This window comes from Ovis aries, chromosome 4 (assembly GCF_016772045.2).
Source record: "Ovis aries strain OAR_USU_Benz2616 breed Rambouillet chromosome 4, ARS-UI_Ramb_v3.0, whole genome shotgun sequence".
Classification (NCBI taxonomy): Eukaryota; Metazoa; Chordata; class Mammalia; order Artiodactyla; family Bovidae; genus Ovis; species Ovis aries.
In genome coordinates, this window is record NC_056057.1 from 1,188,128 (window position 1) to 1,214,365 (window position 26,238).

The window sequence follows — 26,238 nt, forward strand, 5'->3', positions numbered from 1 at the left end:
AGAGTCTGACTGCAAAGAAGGAATCAGAGGAGACATGGGCTCGATCCTTGGGTTGGAAAGATCCCTTGGAGGAGGGCATGGCACCCTACTCCAGTACTCTTACCTGGAGAATCCTATGGACAAAGGAGCCTGGCAGGCTACAGTCCATTGTATCACAAAGAGTCAGATACGACTGAAGAGACTTACCACACGTGCATGCAGGTCCTTTAAGGTGCTCAGAAGTATTTAACCTTAGTTTTAGGTCAGCAAACCATAATCTAATCACTTTCAGAATCAATGAATGTGAAGGACAATCTCCATTAAACAAATATACATGTGCAAAAATATGTGCATAATTTCAGTGGCTTCATGGACTCTGCTAATCTTATTTACTAACTCAGATTAAGAGCTCCTGCCTTAGATGATTTTTGTTTATGTTCCAGTGTTTTCATTTGCATTGCCTCTTTTGTAAGCAGTTTGTAAATCTTTAAGAAAGAATTCAAGGATTTGACTTAAATTCATGTAAGCAATTTTAGCTTTTTGTGACTTGTTCTTATAAAAATATTTATCATATAACCTTGGATGTCAAGGTCAAGAAAGTCAAATAACTTATTTTTCAATCTTTATTTGCTTCTATAATCATAGTTACATACTAAGTAATTAGTCCCAGAGGGACACGGTATATAGTAAAACTAGACATCTCCTTGTTATAGTTTTTGTTCCAATATTTAAGATTCACATTAAAATTTCTAGCTTGGAGAAACAGATTGTATGCCATGTCTTGCTCAAAGAAGTCAGTAGGTCTGACTCTTGGTAGTACACTGATAAAGAACTGTTACTTTGTACCTTGATGCAATGAGTGTAATGAGAGTTCTTTCCAACCAGCATAATGTTCTTTATTACAAGTGAGAATGGTGAACATCACTGATACAGATACATGTCCATCTTGCCTTAGAACTGATCAATCTCATGACCTGAACTTTGTGTAAAAGTAAATTACATTGTGGATCTTCCCAGTCTGACTGAATTTGAAAATGTATACTTATTTATGCTTGAATGTATACAAATTTTAGAGTCCAGATAGACTTAATAAATAATATTTATCTTGTTATATTATGCATTTTAACCATTAACCTTGAAAGAAAATAAATTTCTAAGTTAATAAAATGGTGAAATCAAATCTTTTATTTATTTTTTCTCATTAGACTGAAATAATAAGCCAAGTGAACAAAAAATGTCAATAAAAGATTTAGCATGAAACATAATTTCTCAAATGATAATGTTAAGGATATTATGAAAATATCACATTGCTTATAACTGAATTGCAGAAAATCAATGCATTTACCTTTGAAAAGCAGAGGTATTCATTGCTTCAGGCTCCAGTCTAGGACCTTAGACTTGGCGCTGCTGGTCCTATAGAGATGATCTTCTGGTTTGTTATGAATGAAAATGGAAGAGTCTCTCTGGAAGGAAAACTCAGGTAATTTCTATCTCAACCATATCTATTCCATAGTGTATTTGGAACGCAATGCTAGTTCTGCCTATCATTCTTTGCCAGAGTAGAAAACAGGTTCCAAATAAAATAGTCATAAAGCCAAAAATAAGAATAAAGTATTTAAAATTATAATTCACTTAACTAGTGAAAACTGAACACATTATCTTCTTTAGCTGGGAATTTGTAGTCATCTTTTGCATACTATATTTAGCCAACAACCAAATTTTAATTTTAATTAGCAGACATTAAAATATAATTAGCAAGTAACAGAATAACAAAGCTAGAAAAATTCATACAGATCAAAGGAAGCAACATTTTTTTAGCCATAGCAAAAAGTGTTCTTTCATGAATTTAGGGACTCATGATGACCACTTCACCATCCCCATATCCCCTTCCCAGGCAAATTTTATAGAAACAACATTGCTTTTTGACAAAAATGATGGTGATACAAGAATGGCTGTCAAAACGAGAGCACGTACATTCTCAGTCAAAAGATCCTCAAGCCCCAATAAACACCTTATATAAAGGAACATAGCAAATTCCAACACAGCATACACACAACAAAATTAATTAATTTATCAGAGACCAATACAATTTTGAATATGCATTTTCCAGAAGGAAGCAGGGGGCAACAGAAGCCACCTGCAACTATCAACCCTGTGGAAGTGAAACAATACATTACAAAATACCCACTATATAGGAATTCTAAGTGAAAAACAAATGTTTTATCCAAAAAGAAAGTTGGTTGATGGCCCAACATATAGATATTTATTTGTATATATTTATCTAGAGAATGATAAAAATCAGCTTGCATGAGGCTCAGAGTCTATCTACTTTGAAGTTGTATCACACATACTATAAGCAATTTACAGAATTTGTCATTTGCGTATACAAGGATTGCAAAATAACTTAAAATGCACTGAAATATAGAATGCTTAAAATGTCTTCATATAAACCTCCCAGGATTTACAGGGATTGGCCATAATCAGCATTTGCCAGCATGGAATAAGAACTACAATCAAGAAAAAGGAGACAAACCCAAGAAAAGGGTTGAAATTAAAAAAAAAAAAATTCTCTTTTATCATTTCTTATTTTAAATTATTCCTTATTTAAATTATTATTTATTTAAAATAATGTTGTAGACTTGCAGTGTTGAAAATTTTGTTCTTGCCCCCAGCCAGGGGTTTTGTTTGATGATAGTTTATTTTCTGTAGCCTTTTGATCTCTGCTTACTTTCTGCAGATAATGGGTCTTTAGTAGGAAATCAGTGGTGTCTGTGGTAAATATTCACTACACCGAGGACGGTCAGGCCAACCCCTGAGCAGTCAGTGAGATGATGCTTTGAGTAGCCGAAAGAAAAGGAAAAATATAGATCTTGCTATTAGAAAATGTTCTATCACTTCACACTAATTCTCTTGAAATAAAAGATCAGTGATTTGCCCAAGAAAATGTTATGAACAAAGCGTGAGATAGCCTCTTCGTTTATGCTTCGGAAAGCGGGCGCTCCTTGTGTAGGTAATTAGAGTACAGTGGGTGCAGAGTGGTGCTTGGAGTTTAGGGTCAACTTTGCTGTCCGCTCCGTAGATTTTACAGGCGATTTGCTCTTTGCTTTAAGAAGAGAAAGTGATATTGGAAAAAAGTCAGCACTTTAGACTAAAGCAAAGCACCCTTCACAAAGCCACAGACAAGAAGCAGGACAGAAAGTCCATGGCTTGTAGCTATCCTCGCACCTGCGGAAGAAGTTATAAGATATTCGCTCATCTCGAAGATTTCCAATGCTCCTTATTAGGCTGTTTTAAACACATACATATATATATTTAATTAGCTCGCCAGCTTGGCTCTGGTGCCCATGAATGTCTTGGCATGCACTGCAAATAACAACACATACAAAGTATTTCAGTCCCAGGAAGTGGTCTTGTTTGCTTTGTCTGTTTTCAAACCATGCCATTTCACGGTTGGGAACACTGAGAGGAACAAATGCAGATACTTTTTCCTCAAGCAATTTTGTGAGGATTATTCCCTATAGTCATTTGGTTGTTCCTAAATGGGTGTCTAAAAACACATCCCCTGTTTTACAACTGCAAGAGTAAAACCACAGGAGGTGAAAACCAAACCAAGGGCAGCAGGCTTCTCAAGGGCAAGGAGAACAGGTTCTGGAGCATGTGCATTTGGGCATCTGCTTTTAGAGGAAGAGCTTTCTCAACTTTTTATCCTTAAAATCTGAAGAAAATTTAGCATTATCAAGAACTGGACACATTTGACAGCTCTCTGCGACTACATAAGAGAGGGAATGAAATTGTCCTTTTGCATTTTTCTTTACATATTTTATCCATGAATGTAAATGATATACCTTTACTAGTAATAATCATTATTGATAAGAAAACAAAAATGTGATGGACCTTAAAGCATTTCTTTTCTTTCTTCCTTTAATTCAAGAAAAGTCAAAAGGGTTTGAAGGGAGTGAAGGTAGGCAATTACAATCTTTCAAATATTTCAGCTAAATCATGTTCAAGTCTACTTTGGTAGTGATAGAAATTAAGGTGAAAGCACACACTCTCAAAAGTCACTGTAGAGTAAATATTTAGGGTTCTAAAGGGGTGGTTTAGCAGACTCACATTAATGTTTCTAGTTAGGTTACTTAAGTGTCGCCATTGATTTGCCTTTGTTTAGGTGGTGAGTCATGTACTTAACACAGAAACCTGATGACTCAAAACCCAAGGTCAGTGGTGGGTCTCTGGAGTGTGTTGCTTCACTCAAGCTGGGGGACAAATTTCAAAAATGCAAAAGTAAAGGTACAGTCCATGTGTGGCTCTGAATATAAAGATTATGCAAGGAAAATATATACAATCCATGTAGAATCACTTGCATCAGGGCCAAAATTAAATATGTGCCCTCATTATCTTTGAAGGGAGACTCTTTGACAGGAATTCATTTAATTATAAGAAAGAAATTCATGCAATTAAAAGAAAGAAAGAAACAAAATGATTACATGACTCAAATTGCCAGTAGTACTTGACATAAAGTATGTATGATAGTGAATAAAGGTTTAAAAAATGCTAAAAACAATAAAACCAAGGAAAATGATTCATTCTTCAAAAATGATATTTTGTGAAATAATGTTTCCTCTTCAGTATAAGCATTGCAGATTGGCTCAATCTTGCTGAAACTGTTAATTATGTGCCTCTTTTCTCAACTAATCAACCCTTCACAGGAGATATCCATCATTCCTGAGAATGATGAGATTCGAAGGGAACAGCTACCATCCTGACACAACATTTTCTATTATACTGTGTCCAGTATGTGCAAATTAAAACAAAATTTACATAGGCAGTATAACTGCAAACAAACCCAATTATACACTGTAAAGAATATGTTAAGATTAATATTTTGAATTGCCATCAGATATACAATAAACCACTGCAATGCATAACATTTTTTTTCAGATTGTAATCATTCATCCACTTTAGGCACTTGCATTACTAGCATATTGTTCATTAAGTGAAATTTATTTCTGTCAAGCCAATTATGGTTTTTTTTTTCCCTATACAGTAAATTCTAGAACAAATCTGTTTTGTCATCAAATCATAGATTGTTTCTCTCTTCTTTCTAAAGGTTTTATTCATGTCTGGAAAGAAGGGATATGTGCTTCTTCATAGATCTTGGTAACCCCAAAGATTTCAACAGTGAAATCTGAGACTCTAAAATGCTATACTGGCTCCTATGTAATTTTAACAAATAATCATCATAGTCAATTTCATTTAGACGCACACTATTCTGAATATATAGGGCTTCCCAAGTGGCGCTAGTCGTAAAGCCCATGCAGGAGATGTAAGAGATCTGGGTTCAATCCTCAGGTGGGGATGATCCCCTGGAAGAGGGCATGGCAACACACTCTAGCACCTGGAGAATCCCACGGACAGAGGAGCCTGGAAAGCTATGGTCCCAAAGAGCCAGCCACAACTAAAGCAACTTATCACACACAAGCACACATCCTGACATTATTGTTTTATCAAACATGCTGTGGTTTATTCTAAAGAAAATTTAAAAAAAAACAATACTTTTTTTTTTTTTTGTAAAGTGCAAACTTTGGCTACTCATCATGCTCTATTGTTGTTATTGTTTTGGAATGATGAGATTCAGGATTGCAATCAGGAGCCCTGACTTCTAATTTCCTCTGCAGCCACTCACCTCGAAATCTCAAAAAATTTATTTCTTTGATGTTTCCTAAAATGAGCATAACAATTGTTTGCATTTTATTGTTTTATATATATTTTCTCATGAGGAGGCCAGAAATTGTATTTGGTCACCTGTTTTGCTTTATTTGGTTTCCTTTTGCTCTGTGCTCAAACCAAGCTAAGATAACCTGTTTTTCCCTAAAAATGATCATTCTCTTAAGCAACTCTTCCCCTCACATAACCTGTATTCTGCTGTGTCTGTTCCCATCGAGTAGCTGGAAGCTCTCTCTCCTCTAATCTTCCTGGTGATTCTTGTTTTGCCTCTCTATGGCCTTAACAGGGCTCACATTGACTTATAACTCATTATATTTGTATTTTATCCGACTGATTACACTATAAACTCATTAAAGGCAAGGATAAAATTTTAGGAATTTTTGTATTATTCTCAAAGTGTAAAGCAATGCCTTAAGTTTTTAAACTTTTGCTCCCACCACAAAATACCCTGTGAAGAAGAAAGGGAGAGGCTGTTATCTAAATTATGGCTAGAAAATGTGCAGATAACATGCTTCAATGAGGAGCAGTCTAACAGAATCTGAAGATTTTTCTCTGATTCAGAATGTGATTTCAAGATGTCCTTTGACTTCAGTGTAATAATGACACCTTTCATTTGTTTTAATGTTTAAAGATTCCTCAGTGCTCTCTCAGGTAAAATTTCTCATGCCTTTATAAAGTAGGGTGAAGAGGGATTTGTTCCATTTTGCAAATGGAAATGTCTAAGAAGTCTTCTTAGAAGTCTCATGAGTACAGGCACTTAGCTTTCTTCTTCAGCCCTTTTTCTTTCTGGTGATAGTGCATCACACTGCCCTCACTGGGATGCAGATAAACAAGATCGCTGCCCAAGGCTGTGTCTGTGACAAATGAGTTTGGCCAATGAGAAATAGGAAAGAAAAAAGCTTCAAATTTTTTATCTTCACTGTGTAAAACAATTATTTCAGAGAATAACAGAAAATTCCATCTACTTCTTTTATAAGAAACAAGACAAAATAAGAACCTATCACGACAACACAAGAGTCGAGATCTTGGAGTCCTTGGAGATCAGATTGAGGAGGAACCATTTACTCACATTCTCAGTCACTGCCTTCCTCCTGCCTTGATTAATTCAGCACAGCGTCCGAACTGGAAAGCCTTCCTGGCCCTCAACTGTTTGCCAGATGGAAGGACTTGGCTCCCTTTTTGCACCTTCCTTTTTAGATGGTTCCATCTGAACTGCCATTTTTTTTTTCCCCTGCATCTACAGCCATGAGGCTGGAAGACACTGGGCAGATTGAACAAAGCTGAACCCTCTCCTTTGCGCCAAACTGGAATATTCAGCACCTACCATGTATCTCTGATGGAATACGTATACATATGACATACAAATGTTGTCTTAGTTTATCCTCTCATTAGGCCCATACAGTGAACACACAGATTAGGAAAACTCAGTGGCATGGAATAACTCAATCTAGGTTACACAGTTAATAGATAACTAAACAAAGGTACAGAAGTGAGGACATAGCAATGCAGTCAGATCAACTCACGGTCTGGATGTGTTTTTTTCTGAAAATCCCTTAGGCACTGCAATCTTGCCTCACTGCCTCCACATATTAGATTAAGATGTGAAGCTATTATTTAAATGTACAATAATCTTTTCAGGGAAAATACAACTGGCTTTAGGGAAAAAAAAAAAAACAAAACAAAACAACAAACTTTTTTCCCCAAGACTGAACTGATAAGTATTGGATATGAAAGCATCAGCTTTTATTTTTCCTAAATATTAATAAAGTTTGTTTTGTGCCATACAGTATGCCAAATGTCTGATGATATAATATCATTTTGAAATTTTCTATTATAGTCTTTTAGATCTTACAGGTTCCTCCAAATTCATTTCAATATTTGAGTGAGACGTGGTCCCACCCTTATTCTTACATGTCCTCTTCTTTCTATGAACTCTTCTCTATACTTTTAATCTAAATTTGATAGCCTGGAACCAGGAAAAGTTAAGTTGATGTTCAAAGTACCACCATTAGTGGTGGGAAGAGAAAGACAACCAAAGCTTCTGGCCACCAGGAAAGATACAGGACATGGATATTTAATTCAAAGAAGGAGACCATTGAGACAACTATCTAGATAATTTATCACATCTAAATCTTGCCAGCTCTTTAAATATCCTCTTTCTCTGGGCTGAGATTGTTTTGATGGATTAATTTCCTACGTGAGGACAACTTGGTTTTGATATGGGGAAGAGTCGCAATTCAGGGCACCAATCTACAGATTTAGGTATAATCCTCATAGGTTCTTCTTCTTGTTTGAGTATCCAGTGGGATTAAAAGGAGCAAGAGAAGAGAAAGGGCACAATTTATGTCCTGCTGTGGCTTTCTGATCTGGCTCCAGAATCTTAATTTTCTCAAAGTGAATATTAGTGATGCTTATCCTATGAACAAACTTAAAACGGAAATTTTCCAATAATAAAAGAAGCAACACTGGAAAAACTGTTTTGCCTGTGAAGAGGCCTAGGTTACAGCTCTAGGGACAGACAGGCCTTGACTAACCTCTTTTTTATTATAGGTGTCAGCTTTACAATATGAAATTAGCTGTGGGAAAATTTGAGCTATCTTTTAATGCAATTTTTATTCAAGTTTGCACATACTAAATCACAACTTAAGGGGAAGCATCAAATAACAGGATGATTTTATCCTATAATTTTTTGAAAAAGAATATCTTTTTTATTAGATTCCTATGGAACTAGTGCCAATTTCTTATAGATATCCATTTTTTAAAAGAAATGTGCTTCATTTTGACCTAATACATAAATTCCCTATTTTGCCCAGGCATGTTGGCAGCAGCTGTTTAAACTTCCTTTCCTGCTTTCGTTTAGTCAGCAGATTTACACCTCTATTCTAGTTATGAGGCCTCTTGTAGCTGAGGGAGACAAGTACAGCTTCCCACGTACACAAAGGTCTAGGTGACAAGGTGCAGGAGCGATACCCCATTCACCACAGAAGGTTCCAGACTTTTCTGCTTACAGCAGGCTTTTGGGGTTCCTACTTTCTACAGCAACTCAAGAATGGGCACATAAAAGTGAAACTGCCTTCTGCCTGCTAGGACCACAGTGCATCTCAAAACAGCACATTTTCACTGTAATTGATTCATCCAAGTAAGAACTGATCCTGGTGCAGACAGGGTGATGATTAGGACAATAGCAGCTAATATTTCTTTACCTCTGACTGTGGTCCCAGGAGGCTGCCACAATCATTCTGCTGATTAAGGAACTGAAACTGAGAGGAGTTATACAATACTGTTTGCTCAGAGAGTAGGTGAAGGACTGCTACTCAGGAGTTCTGTCTGAGGCTAGAAACTGATTTGCATCTTAACAAATGTTTGTCTGAGCACTTAAAGAAGCACATTCAACTCAAGAATAATCTATGAGGACAACTGGTGCCAAGGTGGGATGACTTTGCTGAGGGCCTGTGGGCCAGATTTCTGATCCCATCACACTTACATCACTCTAAGGACAGTGTCCTAAGCTTTTGAAATTTGCTTTATTTCAAGCACTGAGAGTTTAACCTACATTGGATCTTTTAATGCAGATAGGATTCTGAAATCATACAGAAATGCTCTCTCAGACTTTTTTGAAGCACTCGTATGAAATAAAGCAAGGTTAATATGTATAAATCTCCCAGAGTATTGACTTTCCTTGGCACCCCTGGTGACCATACCACCGCTCATCACTTTGATCTCCCTCCAAATTGGGGGCTCAGTCAGTCATATTATAGAAAGGAAAAGTAATTGAATGAAATTTTATTTAAAGACGTTATATGTGCTTGATTTATCAATATAAATTTATCAAGATAACACCCATTATGTTTAGACAAATAAGAATAATTTGATGGTCAGATTCTCCAACCAGCTCCCAGGAAATAAGATATAATGCTCTTAATTTCAATGCTACTAGCAATTTCTAGGGACACCACTTTCACCATAGTGCTTTTAATATACATACACATATATGTATACATGTATGTGAGGTTTTTTGTCATAAGCTTCACAATTACACAAAACTTTTACTTTGCTTTTGTTTATTTGTTCAATGTATTTTCTTTGTTTTTCTCTCAAGAGCTGTCTGACATTGGCTTATTTTTAAATTTGGGCAATTTAGAATATCTTTTTCTTATGACAAAAGTAATAAATTATCAGTGTACAAATGTTATCAATACAAACAAAATAATCAAATAATTTGACAGGCATTTTCATATTATTTCTTGTCATTTTCTATGTGAATATCTCAGATTGACTTAAAATTTAGTATTCTTTATGTTTTCACTTTAAAGTTCTTTGCCCTATATTTTTTCACATTATATTACATATTGGTTCTTTTCTAATTTCATTAAACTTTCTTTGAAGACGTGATTTTAGAAGGTGCTTACTATCCATTGTATGGTTTTGCCATGCTCATTGTGACACTTCCCTCCTATTGGTCCTCTGAGTATTTCCCATTGTGGGCAGAACTCTGTGACATGCATTCCTGTTCACAGGTCTGGGTCTGCCTCACTCCTGAGCTCCTTGGATTTTCCTCCCCAAGCATCATCTCAGGGCCAACTTCAAGCCCTGAAACCGATTTTTCTTGCCAATTTCCCTCCAGAAAGGCAGTATCAATTCACCCTGCAAGCAATGACACAGCAGAATACCTGAGTCACTGTAACCTTGCTGGCATGGGTTGATTATTAAGTGAAAGTGAAAATTGCTCGGTTGTGTCCGACTCTTTACAACCCCATGGACTATACAGTCCATGGAATTCTCCAGGCCAGAATACTGGAGTGGGTAGCCTTTCCCTTCTCCAGGGGATCCTCCCAACCCAGGAATCGAAACCAGTCTCCCACATTGCAGGCAGATTCTTTACCAGCTGAGCCACATCTTTGCCAAATTACATGTGTCAAATTTTCAAAATTGACTAAGGATTTGACTGGGAATGCAACAAATCTATAAATACTTTTGAAAAACTTGACATATTTCCAGTACTGAGATTGCTCATCCAAAAACAGTCCATTTTCTTATTTATTCAGACCTAAACTTTTCTAACAAAATGTTCTAATCATTTTAATATTTATACTACTTATTTGCTATTCCTTTAAAAAATCAGATATGTTATACCTTTTTCTTTTTACTATTGAGGATTATATATTATGCTGCAAATATTTTCTATTTGGTTATTGCTGTCATATTGACAACTGATTTAAGTTTATATCTTTGCTTTGAGCTTATCAATATTACATGATCACTTTTGATATCTCTAAGTCATTTAGAGTGGATTACATAATCATTTGCATTTCTAAAATGGACATTTTCTCTTCTTTCCCTGAGTATTAGACACAAATATTTCTCTGTTACACCACTTATTAGTTACACTTGATTTAATCAAACAAATGTTTTAAATTATTTATAGTACAATGTTATTTTCATTTGTATATTTTGTAACTTTAAACTTTCTTTAGTAATGTTAAACCCTCATGCCTCTGATTTTATGCTAATCTTCCTGTGTCAAATTTCTCTTTTCTGCTCAGCTCTTAATTCATTTGAACTCATTCTTAGTTCATTTGGAATTCTTAATTCATTTGGATTAATTCTTAGTTCATTTGGATATTTAGCTCTTAATTCATTTGGATTCATTCTTAGTTCATTTGGATATGCAGCCTAAATTGTAATTTTTTTTGTTATTTATTAAATACATTCAGCTTTAATTATTATATTTTAATGCATCAGATATTACTGTATTTTACTATTTTAGAGCCTTCTTTGTTTATATTTATGTTCCTTTATTGCCCTCTTTATGCATGGTTATTTCAGAGAACCAAAAAGTGACGACCTCACTCACGTGCCAGGTTTACTCTGCTAGACGTTTAAAATATATCATGACACAATGCTAAAATGTTATTTGGGGCACATGTGTCACTATCTCGATTTTATAGATAAAGACTCTGATATTCAGAAAGATTTGTATGCAGCTCACTCAAGAAACAAGGTATCTAGGAGACAATGTTATCTACCACTACTATGTCATTCATATTATAAGGTTCTAAATCCTTTTTGCTTTTCTCTCTTTTTAAAGCTTTTAATAATATTCTTGTTTATGTTTTCAGATGCACCTGTGGGGTCACAAAGAGTCGGACACAACTGAGAGACTTTCATTTTCACTTTCCATAGTTATTTTGTGATTAAAAAAAATTCTGAGGGTTTTTTTCTGAAAGCTTGAATTTAATTACAATAGCATACAGTGTGTATAACTTCAGCTTCCATGAGCACATTACTTATTCAAGTCACAGTTCAAAGTCCTAAAAATCCTTTGGAATTTTATTATTTTGTAACTAATAAAGTCAACCATCTAGTTATAACCTTCGTCAAAACAGTTGGTGGCTAATGTGGTATGGTTATGTAGGGGACAATTTATCATTAATTAACGTCACTGTGACAGAAGAAAAAAAGGAAGCTCTGAAATTATGAACAATAAAAGGTAGTCAGGAATGAAGACCCATTCTCCCTTCTTTAGCTCATCACCTACACACAGCCTTACATACCTACTCACTTATCGAGAGTTGATCAGTGACATGCTGTCTATGTATATAATTTCATTTAATTCTCAAAACCATGAGGATCATTCCTATTTAATAACTGAGAAAGCAGAGGTACATGCAGCTCTGAGTGATGGACATGAGACGAGAACAGTCTAATAACTGTGCCCACCACCTACCCTGGTAAGAGAACCAGCTGGTCTAAGAAGCATGTTCCCCTGGATTTCTGCCTCTTTGGCGCAGATGTAAAGAAGCTGCCTGCCAATGCCGGAGACGCAGGAAACGCCGGTTCAACCCCTGGGTCGGGAAGATCCCATGGAATAGGAAATGACAACCTACTCCAGTATTCTTGCTGGAAAATCCCATGGTCAGGGGAGTCTGGCAGGCTACAGTCCATGGGATCACATTCAGACACAACTGAGCAACTGAGCACGCACAGCTGAAATGAATACACCTGTCAGGCTATAGGTGGCAGCAGTGTTCCTTGGAAGAAGGAGCCCTTGCCTTTCTTGAGAATTTGCGCTATTTTGACCAACAGAGTGAAGTCTTTCCAGCAACTTCTCAACCCTTTGGTCATCTATCCAGATAAAGCTCCTCTGGCAGCTTCCTGAAACCTTAAGGAGAATGAAATCATTCGTGACAAGATCTTAAAACACTGGCAAATTCTGCTTCATGGCTCCTCAATCACAGAGCCCTAGTAATCACAAATGAACTTTGCAGAACACTTAAGTGTCCATGCATTGAAAAAACCCTTACAGCACAAAATGGAGCCTTGGTTTTGCAGACCCAGCTAGTTACTGAATTTCAACCAGTTAAGTTAAATATAGTTTACAGGAGAATTTAGCCAGTACAGACTCTTACTCTGCATAATTCGAACTTAAACATAGCTCCAGCAGATTCTTTGACCTATATTATCCAAAGCATTGCCTCAAATCTATTTTTTATCTTATTCATGGCTGCTTGATTTACATAGCAGCCATTTAACTGATAGAAGTACAAAGATCAAATTAATTTAACCTGTGTAAGTAGCCAAGTTGGATCTTTATACCAAAATCAACATTGAGGTCTGGATTGTATACATGTGGCTCTCTACCTGGATGTCATGCACCACTTCCTCATATTTTAACTCAGGAAAGTAATCTCCAGCAAGATACTGAGCCCCTCATCTACCTCCCCTCACCAGCTCTGAAATCTGTTGTAAGATCATTTCTCTAACTTTGACCACTTTTGGAAAGCTGCTACATTTGTAAGCCAGAGAGGAGCTTCCGGAGCCCTTGGAGTCTAGCAGCTGGAGCAGCAGCTGCCTCTCAATGCTCAGGTTCACATCATGTTGAAAACACAACAATCATATTTCTGAGTTCAGAGAATCACTATTCCTGCTGAGCAACCACACATGGAAACATAACTACACCTTAACTATGGCCAGTTTTCTTATGAGTGCCAGCTTGAAGAGAACAGTTTCACAAAAGTCCAAAACAATGCTGGAAAAAAACAATAACAAAAGACCAGTTTCTAAAAGTGTATTTTTTAGTAGCACACACATGCACACACATCTCATAGTACATAATGAAATTTTTTCTCTCACTCATAAGAACTTTTTAGAGAGAATGATTCTCATAATTAACTGCTCATAAAAATGGGTATTTCTGCTTCTAGATTCAGACATTTGTTTTGGGATATGAACGTTTTAATAAGCTTCCGTGTAAGTCTGGCACAGGACAGCTGCACTTTGAAAAACACTGTTTAGGAGTCTTGATTGTTTTTGAAACAGAGGCAATGTAATCAATTTATGCAAATATATGAAAAAAGACAAAAGCAAAGTTATATCTGCCCTCTCTCTCTTCCTTTTCTCCCCAAACAAGACCTCCACTTGTCCTAGACACTTACTTATAGGAAGGCAAAAGAAGGGGTGATCTCTGTAGCCAAAAAGTCATCTTCAGGGTGACTACTATGTTGTCTGTGTCAGGTTTCCCAGAAAATGGGACTTCTAGCACTGAAAGGAGGAACGCCCCAGGGAAAAGGATACAATGAGGACTTCAAAATAAGTGTAAACAAGTTGCTGTGGAGACCTGAATGAGGAAAAAGCCAATTCTGACTAAGACAACAGGAGAAAGTTTTATAAAAGAATTTGCATTTGTGTACAAGTCCAAAAAGAGGGAAAGAAAACATCATTTTCAAAGTCAGAGAGGTAAGAAATATCTGAAAACATTCAGGAAAGAGCAATTTAGAAGATTATGTGTGAGGGGTAGGAAATCAGGAGAAACAGCTGGAAATGAGACCTTGAAAATCTATGATAGTGCTTTGGAAATGATAATTATTTAATACTTATGCTCTGTTGTGACGTGTTCCACATATTGAGATATGAGCTTATTCAAGACTTCCTGATTACCTGCGATGTTGTTATTAAAAGAACTGGGGAACACCAGAGGGAGAACATTTTTTGTGTGTGAGAAAGCTAAAATAATAAATTCAATTTTTGAATATTTAGGGACCTAATCTAAATATTTATTTCCATGAAACAAGCCACCCTAAAGCCTAGCACCTTAAGACAACAATTTATTATCACATCTCACAGGTCTGGAGGATGGTCAGCTGGGGCTCAATTCAAAGGCTAGCTGCCTTCAAATCACCATGTCTCAAGGCAGCTGCACTTGGTGCTCAATGGCTGGCTCTAAGGCCACAGCAGAGGCTGCCTATCCTGTTGTAGGAAAGGTCTCGGATTGGCTGGTGAGGCATTACTCCTTCCTATCTCATTGTCACAGCAGTCACAGTCCAGTCCAGGCTCAGGGTGGGGGCAAGTGGCACGTGTGTCAACAGCTGCTGTCAACCACTGTGCAGGGGCTCTGCTCTGCACAAGCCTCCTGAGACAGACATGGCGGTGGGTGGAGAGGAGGTTAATGGGGACAGCAGGAGCCCTGGTCTGGCTTTCCAGAGAGAAGTCAGGATCAGACTGTCAATTTGTTACCACTTGTCTTGGCCAGGCACAACAGTAACCACTTGCATTAGTTATCCTCCAACAGGAAGTTCTGGTAAGGAATGTGGAACTAACAAGCTACCAATGACAGGAAGGATTTGGGAAAGGTCAAAAGAAGAGAGGAGATACCAGTTCATATGCCAGACCTATGAGGTCCTACCACCTCCCAGAATCCTCCTCGCTGGAACCCATCTTGGCTGAGCGAAGCGTAAGCCACCAGCAAGGACCCTGAGTCACCAAATATGGGCCAAACAGGATGACTGGCCACAGACAAACTGGCAACTAACCCCACTACCATAAGCCCAAGACTGCAGTCATGTGGCAGACCTTCTCCTGGGTTCTCATGCCTCGCTGCTCTCTACCCAGGTGCCCCTTCCCAATAAAGTCTCTTGCTTTGTCAGCACTTATGTCTCCTCAGACAATTCATTTCAGAGTATTAGACAAAAGTCCACTCTCAGGCCCTGGAAGGGGTTCCCCTTTTTGTGACAGGCTGAGAAATTTTCTAAGGAAAACTTAGTAGTTGAAACCATAGAAATGGATGAGACTGGAGCACCAGGAACGGGAAAAGAACTACACTTAAGAGAGGAATTTAGTTGGGGAAGCCCACAGAGAGAAAGGGGAATGCTAACAGCCAACCTGAAGGGCCAGAGGGGAGTTCGGGGACCAGCACTGAGGGGAGGGGCTGCGGGTGTGGCCTCTAGGGACGTAGCGGCCAGGCTGGGGTGGGACTGGGCCAGGCTGTGTTCACAGCTTCATGGGCGTGTCGGCAAGAATGTGGAGAGGGGGTCCACAGGAGGGAGTATAGACTGGGTGGGGAAGGACAAAAGTAGGAAACTGGGGTGGTGGTGAATGGAGGGGATGTTTGGCTTCTGTATAAAGTAGATGTTCTCCATGAGACAGAAAGAAATGAGTAGAGAATGGTGTAGTTTATTGAGGTACTTGGGGATCTGTTCTCAGTGCAGATGGAACTAAACAAGTTCATGCTACAATCAGGACTTGTTACCCTCAGAACATCTATAGGACATTCTAAATATTAGTTATAGCTACACAGATTGGAGAAGAGAAAAACCTAAGGGACTGCAAAAGCCAAGTTCTATTTATTTGCTTTATGATTTTTCTTCAGTATTTTGGTTCTAATTGTGGATTATCAAATGTAGGGAGAATTAAAAGAATTAAAAATAAATACCATAAAGATACAGCTCAATTGGATAGTTACATGTGCATTAGCTTTTGAAAAAATATCTAGTAAAGTAGCTATATATTTTGTGATATACAGATAATAAAAGACTATTTTTCTCTATTTTTAACATAAATTTCTGCTCTAGGAAAATTGAGTAATTTGAATGTTATAATATATATTCAGAGTTATTTTCAGCTAATGCTTTTCCTTCAAAGAGAGACAGAACTACTTTGACAGAAAGAAGTATGAACTAGGAACTGAGAATTTCAAACTAAATAGTTCAGTCAACTAAGTAAAAACTGTGATGAAAATAAAAGGCCAACAGCCCAGGTTTTGGTAACAGGTTGGTATTAGAGTGTCACAGACACCATGGATGACACATGCCTTCCTATATCAAGTGAAAAAACAAAAGGCTAATATAATTCTTGGTCTGTAAAGGCAAGATTTCAATTATTTTTTCTTCATCGTGCCTTGCCTTTAATAAAACAGGAAAACAAAGATACGTGGTCAGTGTAATTTACAAATATTTTGTTTTCTCACAAATGAAAATATAAAAACAATTAACTCTTTTAAGAATGGAAGTATATCTTCCATTTTTGTATCATTGTGCTTGCCATACAAGTTCTCGAAAGGATGGAGAGTGAATAAATGAAGCATGGGTATTGAAATCAGCTTTATTTGAATTTGAATATAACCTGAAAAATCATAAAGCAAAATTACAAATCAGGATGTGGGTGTTAGAGGAAATATTATATAGGTATCTAACCTAAATACTATATCTTATGCAATAATTGTGCAAGCACAGAGACTTACACATGAATAAAATGAGTGGCTGGGCCACCATAGCTTCTGCACTAGAAGTTAGAAGATGTTAAATGTATATAAAATATTTTCCAGCATCTAATTGTAGAAGAAAATAGAAATGAAAATTTTTAATGTGTTTCAGATTAACCTTTGCTATTGCTGATCATTTTTAGTGGAAATGGCTTTGGATGGATACAGGCTTCCATGAGCAGTACACCCTGTTCCTTTAGAAGAAGCAATGGGTGAGCATGGTGATGGTTGGAAAATGAGTGGTGATTTCTCTCTGAAATTTGTTAGATTTGTATAGCCTTTGCATTTAGCACCAATCACAAGACTAAGAAAAAGATATTAAAATAAAATGAATCTTTTTAGAGTACATTATTCAATCTAAAATATAAAGAATTTAGAAATAGAACTTCTCATCCTATGCTTAGAATCCTTCATCTGGGATAAGTAATCTGATTCCACAAAGTGGATTTATGATTTCTAGCTTGGAATATTCTATGCAGGCTAATAACTTCAGTTCCATGATTTGGAGTCCTCATCAGTTAGATTGTAAATTGTCTGCTGAGTGGTCTCTGTAATTTTGAATATAGCATTTAGGTTCTTCTTCTGACAGTGAGAAAGGAACGAAGACAATGTCTTCAAAAGTATAAAATCTTTACCAAATAACGGCCAAAAAAATTAAAACTGTTAGGTGTGTATGTGCATACATGTGTGTGTATATACATGTGTATAAATATATATATTTTTAGCTTGGTTTTTTCCTTTGGGGAACTAAAGAGATGATAAAGACGAAAATGAGACAAAGTCACACAAATATGGCTTCAGAGAAGCCGTCTCCTTTCAACATGGCATAAGGTACCATAAGCAATACATATTGGGATAGCTGCTTACCTACATCATAGGGACCCTTAGTCAAGCTCACAACAAATAGTCTCCATTAGCATGTGAAGCCTAAGGAGGAATCTACGGTGGCATATATTATTTTTAAAATATTGTTTATAAATAAGTATTTAAAGATATATACATGCACACACACATGGGCTTCCCAGATATCTCAGTGGTAAAGAATCTACCTGCCAATGCAGGAGGCACAGGAGACACAGACTTGAACCCTGGGCTGGGAAGATCCCCTGGAGAAAGGGAAGAAATAGCAACCCACTCCAGTATTCTTGCCTGGAATATTCCAAGGACAGAGGAGCCTGGCAGGCTACAGTTGATGGGGTCTCGAGTTGGACGCGACTGATAAATATATATATATATGTACATATTTTTACATATAAATGTAAAAATACATTTAAATGTTTTTTTATATATAAATCATCCTGATAAAATGATGAAATTTTAAAAATCTAGTAGCTAAAAAGAATTTGAATGTTAACAATATAATTTTGTATTACAATAGTAGTATCAATAATTCCTCAATGATAAACTATAAAGAGACAAACTCAAAAATGAGAAATTCAATATTTTATGCTCCCTTCATCCTATAATACTACATCAAGCATTTGAGCAGGATGGAGAACAGTCTAGGGTAGTGTAAGGTATTGCTCATTCCATGCCAAGGTTAAAACTTCAGTGAGTTTCCATTGGCTGAATCAGTGCATAAATTAATGCTATTCAGAACAGCTTTAACTTGCACAGCTGACTTAGGAAATGTGTGACTAAGCTTCTAAATTGGCATCGAAGCCACACTGACAGGAGCTGCCTTATCACTGTACCACTTTCTGCCTTTCACCCCCCCTCCTTACTTCCTCCCATTACCATAATTACTTTCATCACAGGCAGCTGAAGTTTCTCCTTCAAAACAGAAGCCCTTGGTAACTGGTCTTGCTTAAAGCTATGAGTCCCTGAAAATGTGGTGTGTCTCTTTCATTTACATGATGATGAAGTGAAAGTCTCTTAATTTGGGTCATTATCGATACATAAATCCGTAGAGAAAATGAACATGCATTTATAATGCAACCAAATGCACATGATTTATTGTGTTTATAGTGTGTAAATACAGAAGGAAAAGAAGTCCAGTCCTCAGATTCCCTGGACATGAAGCACTGCCAGCGACTAATGGGGCAATTCACACCCTCAGGAAGATCAGCCTCCAGCTCTCATAGCTCATCCTCATTTTAACTGAACTAGCTTTCCAATTTTAGAGAAACCATCACACATAAATCTGTCTACACTGACCCATCTTCCTGCGGAGAGTTTGTGAGTGGTAAAATGGGTTTCCATACCTGATTGTGGACTTTGTTTGGGGATTTTGGCTACCTCTTGAGGGCTGGAAGTGGAGGGCACTCGCTGGTTGGCAGAGCTGTGCATACTGCTGGGAGCTGCCACGGAGACATTCTTGCGAGGTTTCATATCCTGCAGCCACATGGGTGAGGCCTCAAAGGCCTGCATCCTCCGGGCATGGCTGTTGGCGTTGACTTTTAGGTAGGCCTGGGCTTTGTGTTCCTGAAGCTCTCCATAATTGGCGTCGGTCACCCTGCACTCATATAAGCCTTCATCCTTTTTCCTCACTTTGGAAATCTGAAGCTTGTGAGAGATGTCATTCCCTTGGACTTTCACTGTCTGAAAAATTGCAGGTAAAAAAACAAAGTGCCACATCAAGTGATTTGGTTTCCATATCTTGTCCTGAGCTTGCTAAGGTTGGAAAATTAAAAGGTCTTAATGGCCTCACAGCCACAGTCAGAAAGTTTTTTATTTCCTCAGCTGTCTAATTAGAAGATCTTATTTATCTTATTCTATTAACACCTAGATTCACAAGATTATGGAAACATGAGTTCAGTCCAGCTGAACCAGATTCCATCAGCCACATGGTTTGCATTTGGTACCAGCTCTACCATGATCCCATCAGGGGACTGGCCTCTGCCAGGTGAGCTCAACTGAATGAAGAAGAATCTAACTTGTGCATGGTTTACAAAGCCTCTCTTCTTCACTGTAGGCTACCTACCACTCTGAGAGATCACAAAAACAAGCTGTTGGTCACAGCTGAGTTTAAGTGGGAATGTGCTTTTAATCCCCACTTCAGATGATTACTAAATGAACTGACAAAATAGACTTGGATAGTAAAGTTTTTACTCCAGCTGTTGGTGCAGTCCGACCTATAGTCATGGGGTGGCAAGACTCAGGGAGCAAATAAATATCATCTGAAATCCTATGACTCGGAGTACATGCCCCTACCACAGGGTGTGTGTGCTGCTGGAACTTGAGATGCCATTAATTAAACACTGCTTTGATTTTCAAAATAGAAACTGACTCCCACTTCTGATACCATTTATACCAGATTAACATCAAGAACATATATATGGTTATATAGAATATATAAAATTCTACATAATATGGAATAGATCTCTAAGCATCTTTATCAGAAGAGGTAGATTTGATATACATCATATTATCATATTATCCATGACTGACAATGATGAACTTCATATGACATTCAAGATCTGGATTTGGATAATTTCCAAATTAATTTCAAAAGACAAAGAAGAGAAGTGAGAAGGCAGAAAGTTATTCCTGTACTGGGCATTACACTTTCAAACAGCCATAAATAATTTAGAAAATTTGGGAAGTGTTCATCTGGTTTTTACATACAGAGTTGTATATATAAACAGTTTTCAACATCTGAACCATAACCATAAGTATGCATTTATGTTCATGAAAATTGCATATGAATATTATTAAGACTGTAAAACTAAAGGGAAACAGTAGTTTCAAATATATTTTCAACTGGGTGTCCTGATAATGTTAGGTAGTCAGAGTGCTTATATATTGTTATTATTCCGTTTTATAGTAAACTGAGGCTTAGGGGGTTTGGGTCAGTGCTTGTCAATGTTGACTGTACACTAGAATCATCTGAGGAGGTTTAGAAAATACTCTCATTTGGATTAATAGAGAAACACCTGCATCTCTCCAGGGCAAAGCTCATACTGTATTTTGTAAAAACTCACCTGGGAATTCAAATTAACTGCTGGCTTAGGACTTATGTTCAAGATCATATACCAGGTAAACTGGGAACACACTGCTTTCTACCTCTGTGTTTAGCGCTCTTTCCAGTTGACTAGATTGTATGAACTCTGGGTGTTGATAATGCTGTTAGCAGTGGTGTGCACAACTATGCAACTAACTGCATGTTTCTCTAGGTCAACTTGTGTGAGGCTGCTTTACTACTGGTCTTTGGAGGATTGGGGTACGGGTGAAGAATGAAAGATGAATAGGAAATAAACAATCTATCTAAGTGTATATATAAATGAATATTTAAGAAAAACATCATTAGTAACTGATCTTACCAATAAAGCTTTTCTAGCACTGTTGGAAAACAACAGATTCTGTGATATAAGAATAATTAAATTGAAAGAGTCTAAAAAGTCAGTGAGTTTATGAAAAGAAATTGGGAGTTTCTGGTTTATATCTTATTTTTGATATTTTTTCCATGCTGAGATTATATAGAGAATTTGATTGTAATAGCATATTTTTACACTTTTAATTATGATGGAACCCCTATATTCTATCACTTTATATATGCCTAAAATAGCCTCAGAATAAATTTCCTTTTAAAATGTGATTATCAGATTCCTTATACACATATTACTTCTACTAATGAAAACTTGTTTACTAATTATCAACAAACTAAGCAATTCTATTAGTATAAAGTGATTCTAGATGGCTTCCTCTGAGGTATGTTCAATTTTTTTTTCTAATTTCAGACATTTATGAGCAGTAATAACCAGCAGAGTAGAAACACATCTCTGTATTTCCAACAGGTTAACCTCCTCTAACAATGCTTTTATATTTATATTGGCTTTTGGTCTTATATCACATGATTTTGAACACTGGCATTAGAAATGCCAATGACATTGAAAGTTGAGTTATTTTAATTACAACTTCACCACCCTGTTGGATGCTTTATTTATTTATTTTTTTCTGCCTGGGAAGATTTTCATCTTTTACTTGCTATTGAAGGATAATTATTGGTATAAATTTGAACGTACTCTTATAGTTAATAAAAGCAAGAAAGTGTCACATTCCTCTTTGGGTGCAAAATGATTCCCAATCAATTTTTCAAATATTTACGCCATTATGATAAATAATTTTATTGTATGAATTCTAAATCTGCTTCAGTGTGTTTGTACCCAGTGAGGTAAGGTATGACAGAGCCAGAGGGCTCTCGTCCTGCGTGTGCAAATTTCCTCTATTGGGAACAGTAAGTATAAACACTTTTGAAAACCGAAATTCACTAACTGGTGCCCCGGGCCCAAGTGCACCGGTTTCATTGACACTCACGCTGATCTTGGTCCCATCTCCGTCAGGGTCCCGGTCTGGCAGCAGCTCAGCCTGTGGGGAGGGATGGGGAGTGGGGCACACGAATGCTCAGAACTCGCCCAGCCAGAGCCGTCCGCAGCGCAAACCTGGAGGGAGGGGCGCTGCCCCAGCTACCCGCCAGGGGACCAATCCCTGTGGCTGCGCTCGGGGACTCCGGAGCAGGGATTAGGGGACAGGGAACTCTGGGGATGGGGGAGGGGTGAGGAATCGGCGCGGGCGCTCGGACTCGGGGGACGGGGACTCGGGAACTCGAGGAGCTGCATTCGGGTCAGTGCCCGGGGTGCGCGAGTCTGCGGGGGATGGGGGACCTGGGATCTCGGGGGACTGCATTCTGTCATTCCCTGCTGTCACTCCTACAGACCTTCCCTCGCCCCCGCACATCCGCAGCCTCTTCTGCAGAACTACCTCCTTCTCGGTTCAGACCTTCGTTTCTCTACCCGCCCCCTCTTCTCTCCTCCTCTCCCCGCCCCCTCTCCACTTGAGTCGCCTCGGGTTCCTCCGTCACTCCCCATTCCCTTTTTTCCACCGTCACCCCGTCTCTCCTTCTTTCCCCATCTCCCGCCTCCCTCCTGGGTCTCCTCCCACCTCCTTTCTCCCCTTCCATTCCTCCTCCTCTGTCTCTCCCCCTCCTGTTCAGTCTCCCACTCCTCTCCATCTCTCCCCTCGCTCCCTCCCTCTGCGTCTGGCAGAGGTGGTAAGAACCCAAGAGGGTGGGGGTGGGGGTGGCGGTGATGGAAAACCGACAGAATTTTCCCCCATCCCACCATAATGAAGGGATAGCGAGTGTCCAGGGATGTATCAACGCAGCAGTGCCATCTAGGGCTGCTGAAAATGTCCAGTACTAAAAGGAGGAGTCTATTCCCAGTTCTTAACCGGGAAAGACTAGACAACCTGCTTTCCCTTGGTTTTAACGCTGTGTCGCCAGGACAGTGTTCACCCCCTGGCATCCCTAGGTGTCATCCTTGCCACCAGGAGAGCCATGGGTGTTCCCAGGGGCGCCCCAACACCATCTTGGTAAACATCTCGGCTGGACACTCAGGAGTCTAAGTCAGTGAATGGACCGGACACGAAGCAGGAAATTTGGGCGACGCAACTCCGCTACCTGTGCCCCGGCCACATCGGCCCCAGGCTCCAGGTCCTCCGGCCCCCGCAGGAACCACCACTGGATCTCCAGGTACACCGAGGCAGAGCCGCTCTGGAAAGCGCAGGACATCTCCACATTCTGCCCCTCCGTTGCTGTCACATTCCGCGGAAACTCGGTAAATTTTGCTGAAAAACAGAAACACACCCTTTTGGAATATGCACTCCACTCTTGACAGCATCTCTTGTGAGCTCACTACATTTTCCTGGGTCTTTAAAAAAAAAAAAAAAACCAAAAAACCTCTATGATATCCCAGAGGCTCCCCCCACCCCTTTCCTTGGCCTCTTTCCTGTCTTATTTTTGGTATCATGCCTAAATCATTTTGTTGTTGATCAAATCCAGATAATAGAAAGGTTAACTAGCTTTCCAATAACTCCCCTCTGCTAGCCAGGCTGCTCACAGTTAGATACAAATACCTTTTGTCAGACTGCAGTATTCCCCAAAACTTACTGAGGGATTCAGGGAAGTACATTTTACACAAATCTGTCAAGCTGATACATGAAGAGAGCCTCTTATGTCCAGGTTTCTAAACAATCTGTGACTAACTGGATGTTCCATGTAATAAAGAAAAGATCACGATTATCTGTCAAAATTTACATTCCTGATATATATATATCACAACACATTAGCAGTTGTGGTTGGAGGGCTACTGCATTGAAACAAGTTGCGCAGTTTTTAAGCTGCGGATATTTCTTTCTTTCCAAATTAACCTTCATATCTGTTCCCAACAAGCTATTGTATTGTAAATTGTTATACATCATGGGATGTAAGAATCACACACCTGGGCTTGGTTCAGATTAAAGATTGTTCTAAAGTCACTAGAGGCTTTTTTTTTTTTTTTTGAGCCTTTTCATTACAAATCTTGACACTGCTAGTTTGCAAGATTCATGGAGTCATGGCAAAACTCACAAAAATATGTTTCCTCTCTCCCAAAGGCACTTCCTTAACACGGAATGCGTTGGATGGTTGTTCTTATCTTGTCTAAGAGACACTCTGAGAAATGCTGATGGTTCCTTAAAAGTCTAGGAGAGATTTGTAGCTTAAGGAAGTGCACAGCTACAATGCGTACTCATGGGGAGGAGGATTGAGGGGCTGCAGGATCGATTTAGGGTAGATGCACTTTGCCCCCACTCTTTAAAGCAAGGCGCCATCAGTGTCTCTTTTAAAAATGTATAAAATCCCAACATGATCTCTACTGAAATAGAACTGTATTTATACTTAGAGGAAACAGGAGATGTTAAGAAGACATTCTGATCTGAAAAGGACTTTTCTGTTGATGGCATTTCTGTCTGCAGAAGTGATGCAGTCTTCTGGCACCAGAGATGTGATCTGTTCATGGTGCTGAAATGATCACTGCAGCCTGCGAAGTCCTGAACAACTGGATTCAGCAGGCTGCTGCTGCTTGTAATGCAAGTCGTGCCTTTTTATGAGTCCTCAGAGGAGTCTGTCCTTTGATAAACACACACGCAAACGAAGTCACACGGACACAGAAAAAGGAAACTCTAAGCCCATACTGCCTACATAGAGGAGGGCTCGCCATGGAGAGACCCCATCCCCAGCTCTGTTTGTGAAGAAGATAATGTATGCAAGAGTCGTTACCCTGTGCATGCACACAGATAGAGGGAACACACACACAGACACACACACACACACACACACACACACACACACACACTCATAGCTCTGTGTTTGTGCTCACCGAGGAACCCCCCTCGTTGTCAGGAACCAACTGGATTTGCTCTCAAATCTACCTGGGCTACTATTAATAAACTTTAAAGAAAAATGCCAAACAGAATACTATTCTTTGTTACTTGCTAAGAACCTGACTAGATCTGCCTGGCCATTCTTTGAACGCAAAGACACACACACCGCGAGCAAATGTACACTTGCCAGTGAGCACAGACTTACCTTGAGAAGAAAGCCCTTGCTGTACATATAAAACGGAAAAGAAAACAAATCCAACATATGGCAAAAAGATCCCCATCATTCCAAGAAGTGTAAGGTTGGCGGGGGTGGGGGGTGGGGGGTGTCACATCGGTGTATCCAACAGCCAAAAAGCTTCAAAAGAAAGGAATGCCACTGTCCGGCAGGCTTGGTCTCAGCGCCCAGGGTGCGGAGCCGCGAACATCCCGGCCCTCGCCTGCTCGGACTGCTCTGAAGACCCGGAGAGGGGACTGGGAGTTGGCGGCGCGGTCGAGGGCTGGGTACTGGGCTCGGCTTTGGCGGGCTGCGCTTGCACACCCAGACCTCGGCGCGGAGTAGTGCTCGCCGCTCGGCTGCCCGCCTTCCGCTTCCTGCTGCGGGTCCAGCGTCAGCCCGCGGTGCGGGGTGCCGGGCGCGGGGCGCGGGGCGCGGGGCGCGGGGACGGCGCGGGGCGGGGGCCTCGCGGTTTCGCGCCGTCTCCGCTCTTCGCGCCGCGGCGCCGTTAACTCCGTGCGCGCCGGGCCGCGTTGGGTCTACGCCTGAGCCCCGGAGAGCAGCAGCCCCGGTCCTTCCCCACGCGCTGCTTCCGGCCAACTGAGCCTCTCCCGCCTCAGTGAGTCCCGGCAGGCGGACTGCGGCG

The 26,238-nt window shown here is 39.2% G+C and overlaps 1 protein-coding gene across 3 annotated transcripts; it reads right to left on the bottom strand.

Moving 5' to 3' along the window:
- Nucleotides 1-1,141: 1,141 nt before the first annotated feature.
- On the bottom strand, nucleotides 1,142-26,014 carry VSTM2A (V-set and transmembrane domain containing 2A). 3 transcript variants are annotated; one of them, XM_004007690.6, is made up of 5 exons: nucleotides 25,584-26,014; nucleotides 23,637-23,803; nucleotides 22,496-22,546; nucleotides 19,444-19,780; nucleotides 1,142-3,082 (listed from the first exon to the last, which is right to left on the bottom strand). In XM_004007690.6, the coding sequence occupies exons 1-5, from the start codon at nucleotides 25,660-25,662 to the stop codon at nucleotides 2,994-2,996; spliced, it is 723 nt and encodes a 240-aa protein (XP_004007739.1). In that variant the 5' UTR covers nucleotides 25,663-26,014; the 3' UTR covers nucleotides 1,142-2,993. The 3 variants fall into 3 exon arrangements, with proteins under 3 accessions (XP_004007739.1, XP_004007738.1, XP_042104262.1); XM_004007689.6 differs by having other exon boundaries at nucleotides 1,142-3,204; XM_042248328.2 differs by having other exon boundaries at nucleotides 1,142-3,342.
- Between the last annotated feature and the right edge of the window lie 224 nt (nucleotides 26,015-26,238).

What these genes read in the sequence shown, in the direction of transcription:
- VSTM2A (XM_004007690.6), bottom strand. Translation starts at nt 25,662, where the DNA reads ATGATGGGGATCTTTTTGCCATATGTTGGATTTGTTTTCTTTTCCGTT. An exon ending in CCGATGTGGCCGGGGCACAG is followed by an intron (nt 22,547 to 23,636) that starts GTAGCGGAGTTG and finishes CCCTCCCCACAG; the next exon opens with GCTGAGCTGCTGCCAGACCG. An exon ending in CAAACAAAGTCCACAATCAG is followed by an intron (nt 3,083 to 19,443) that starts GTATGGAAACCC and finishes CTCTTCTTAAAG; the next exon opens with CAAAGAGCAAATCGCCTGTA.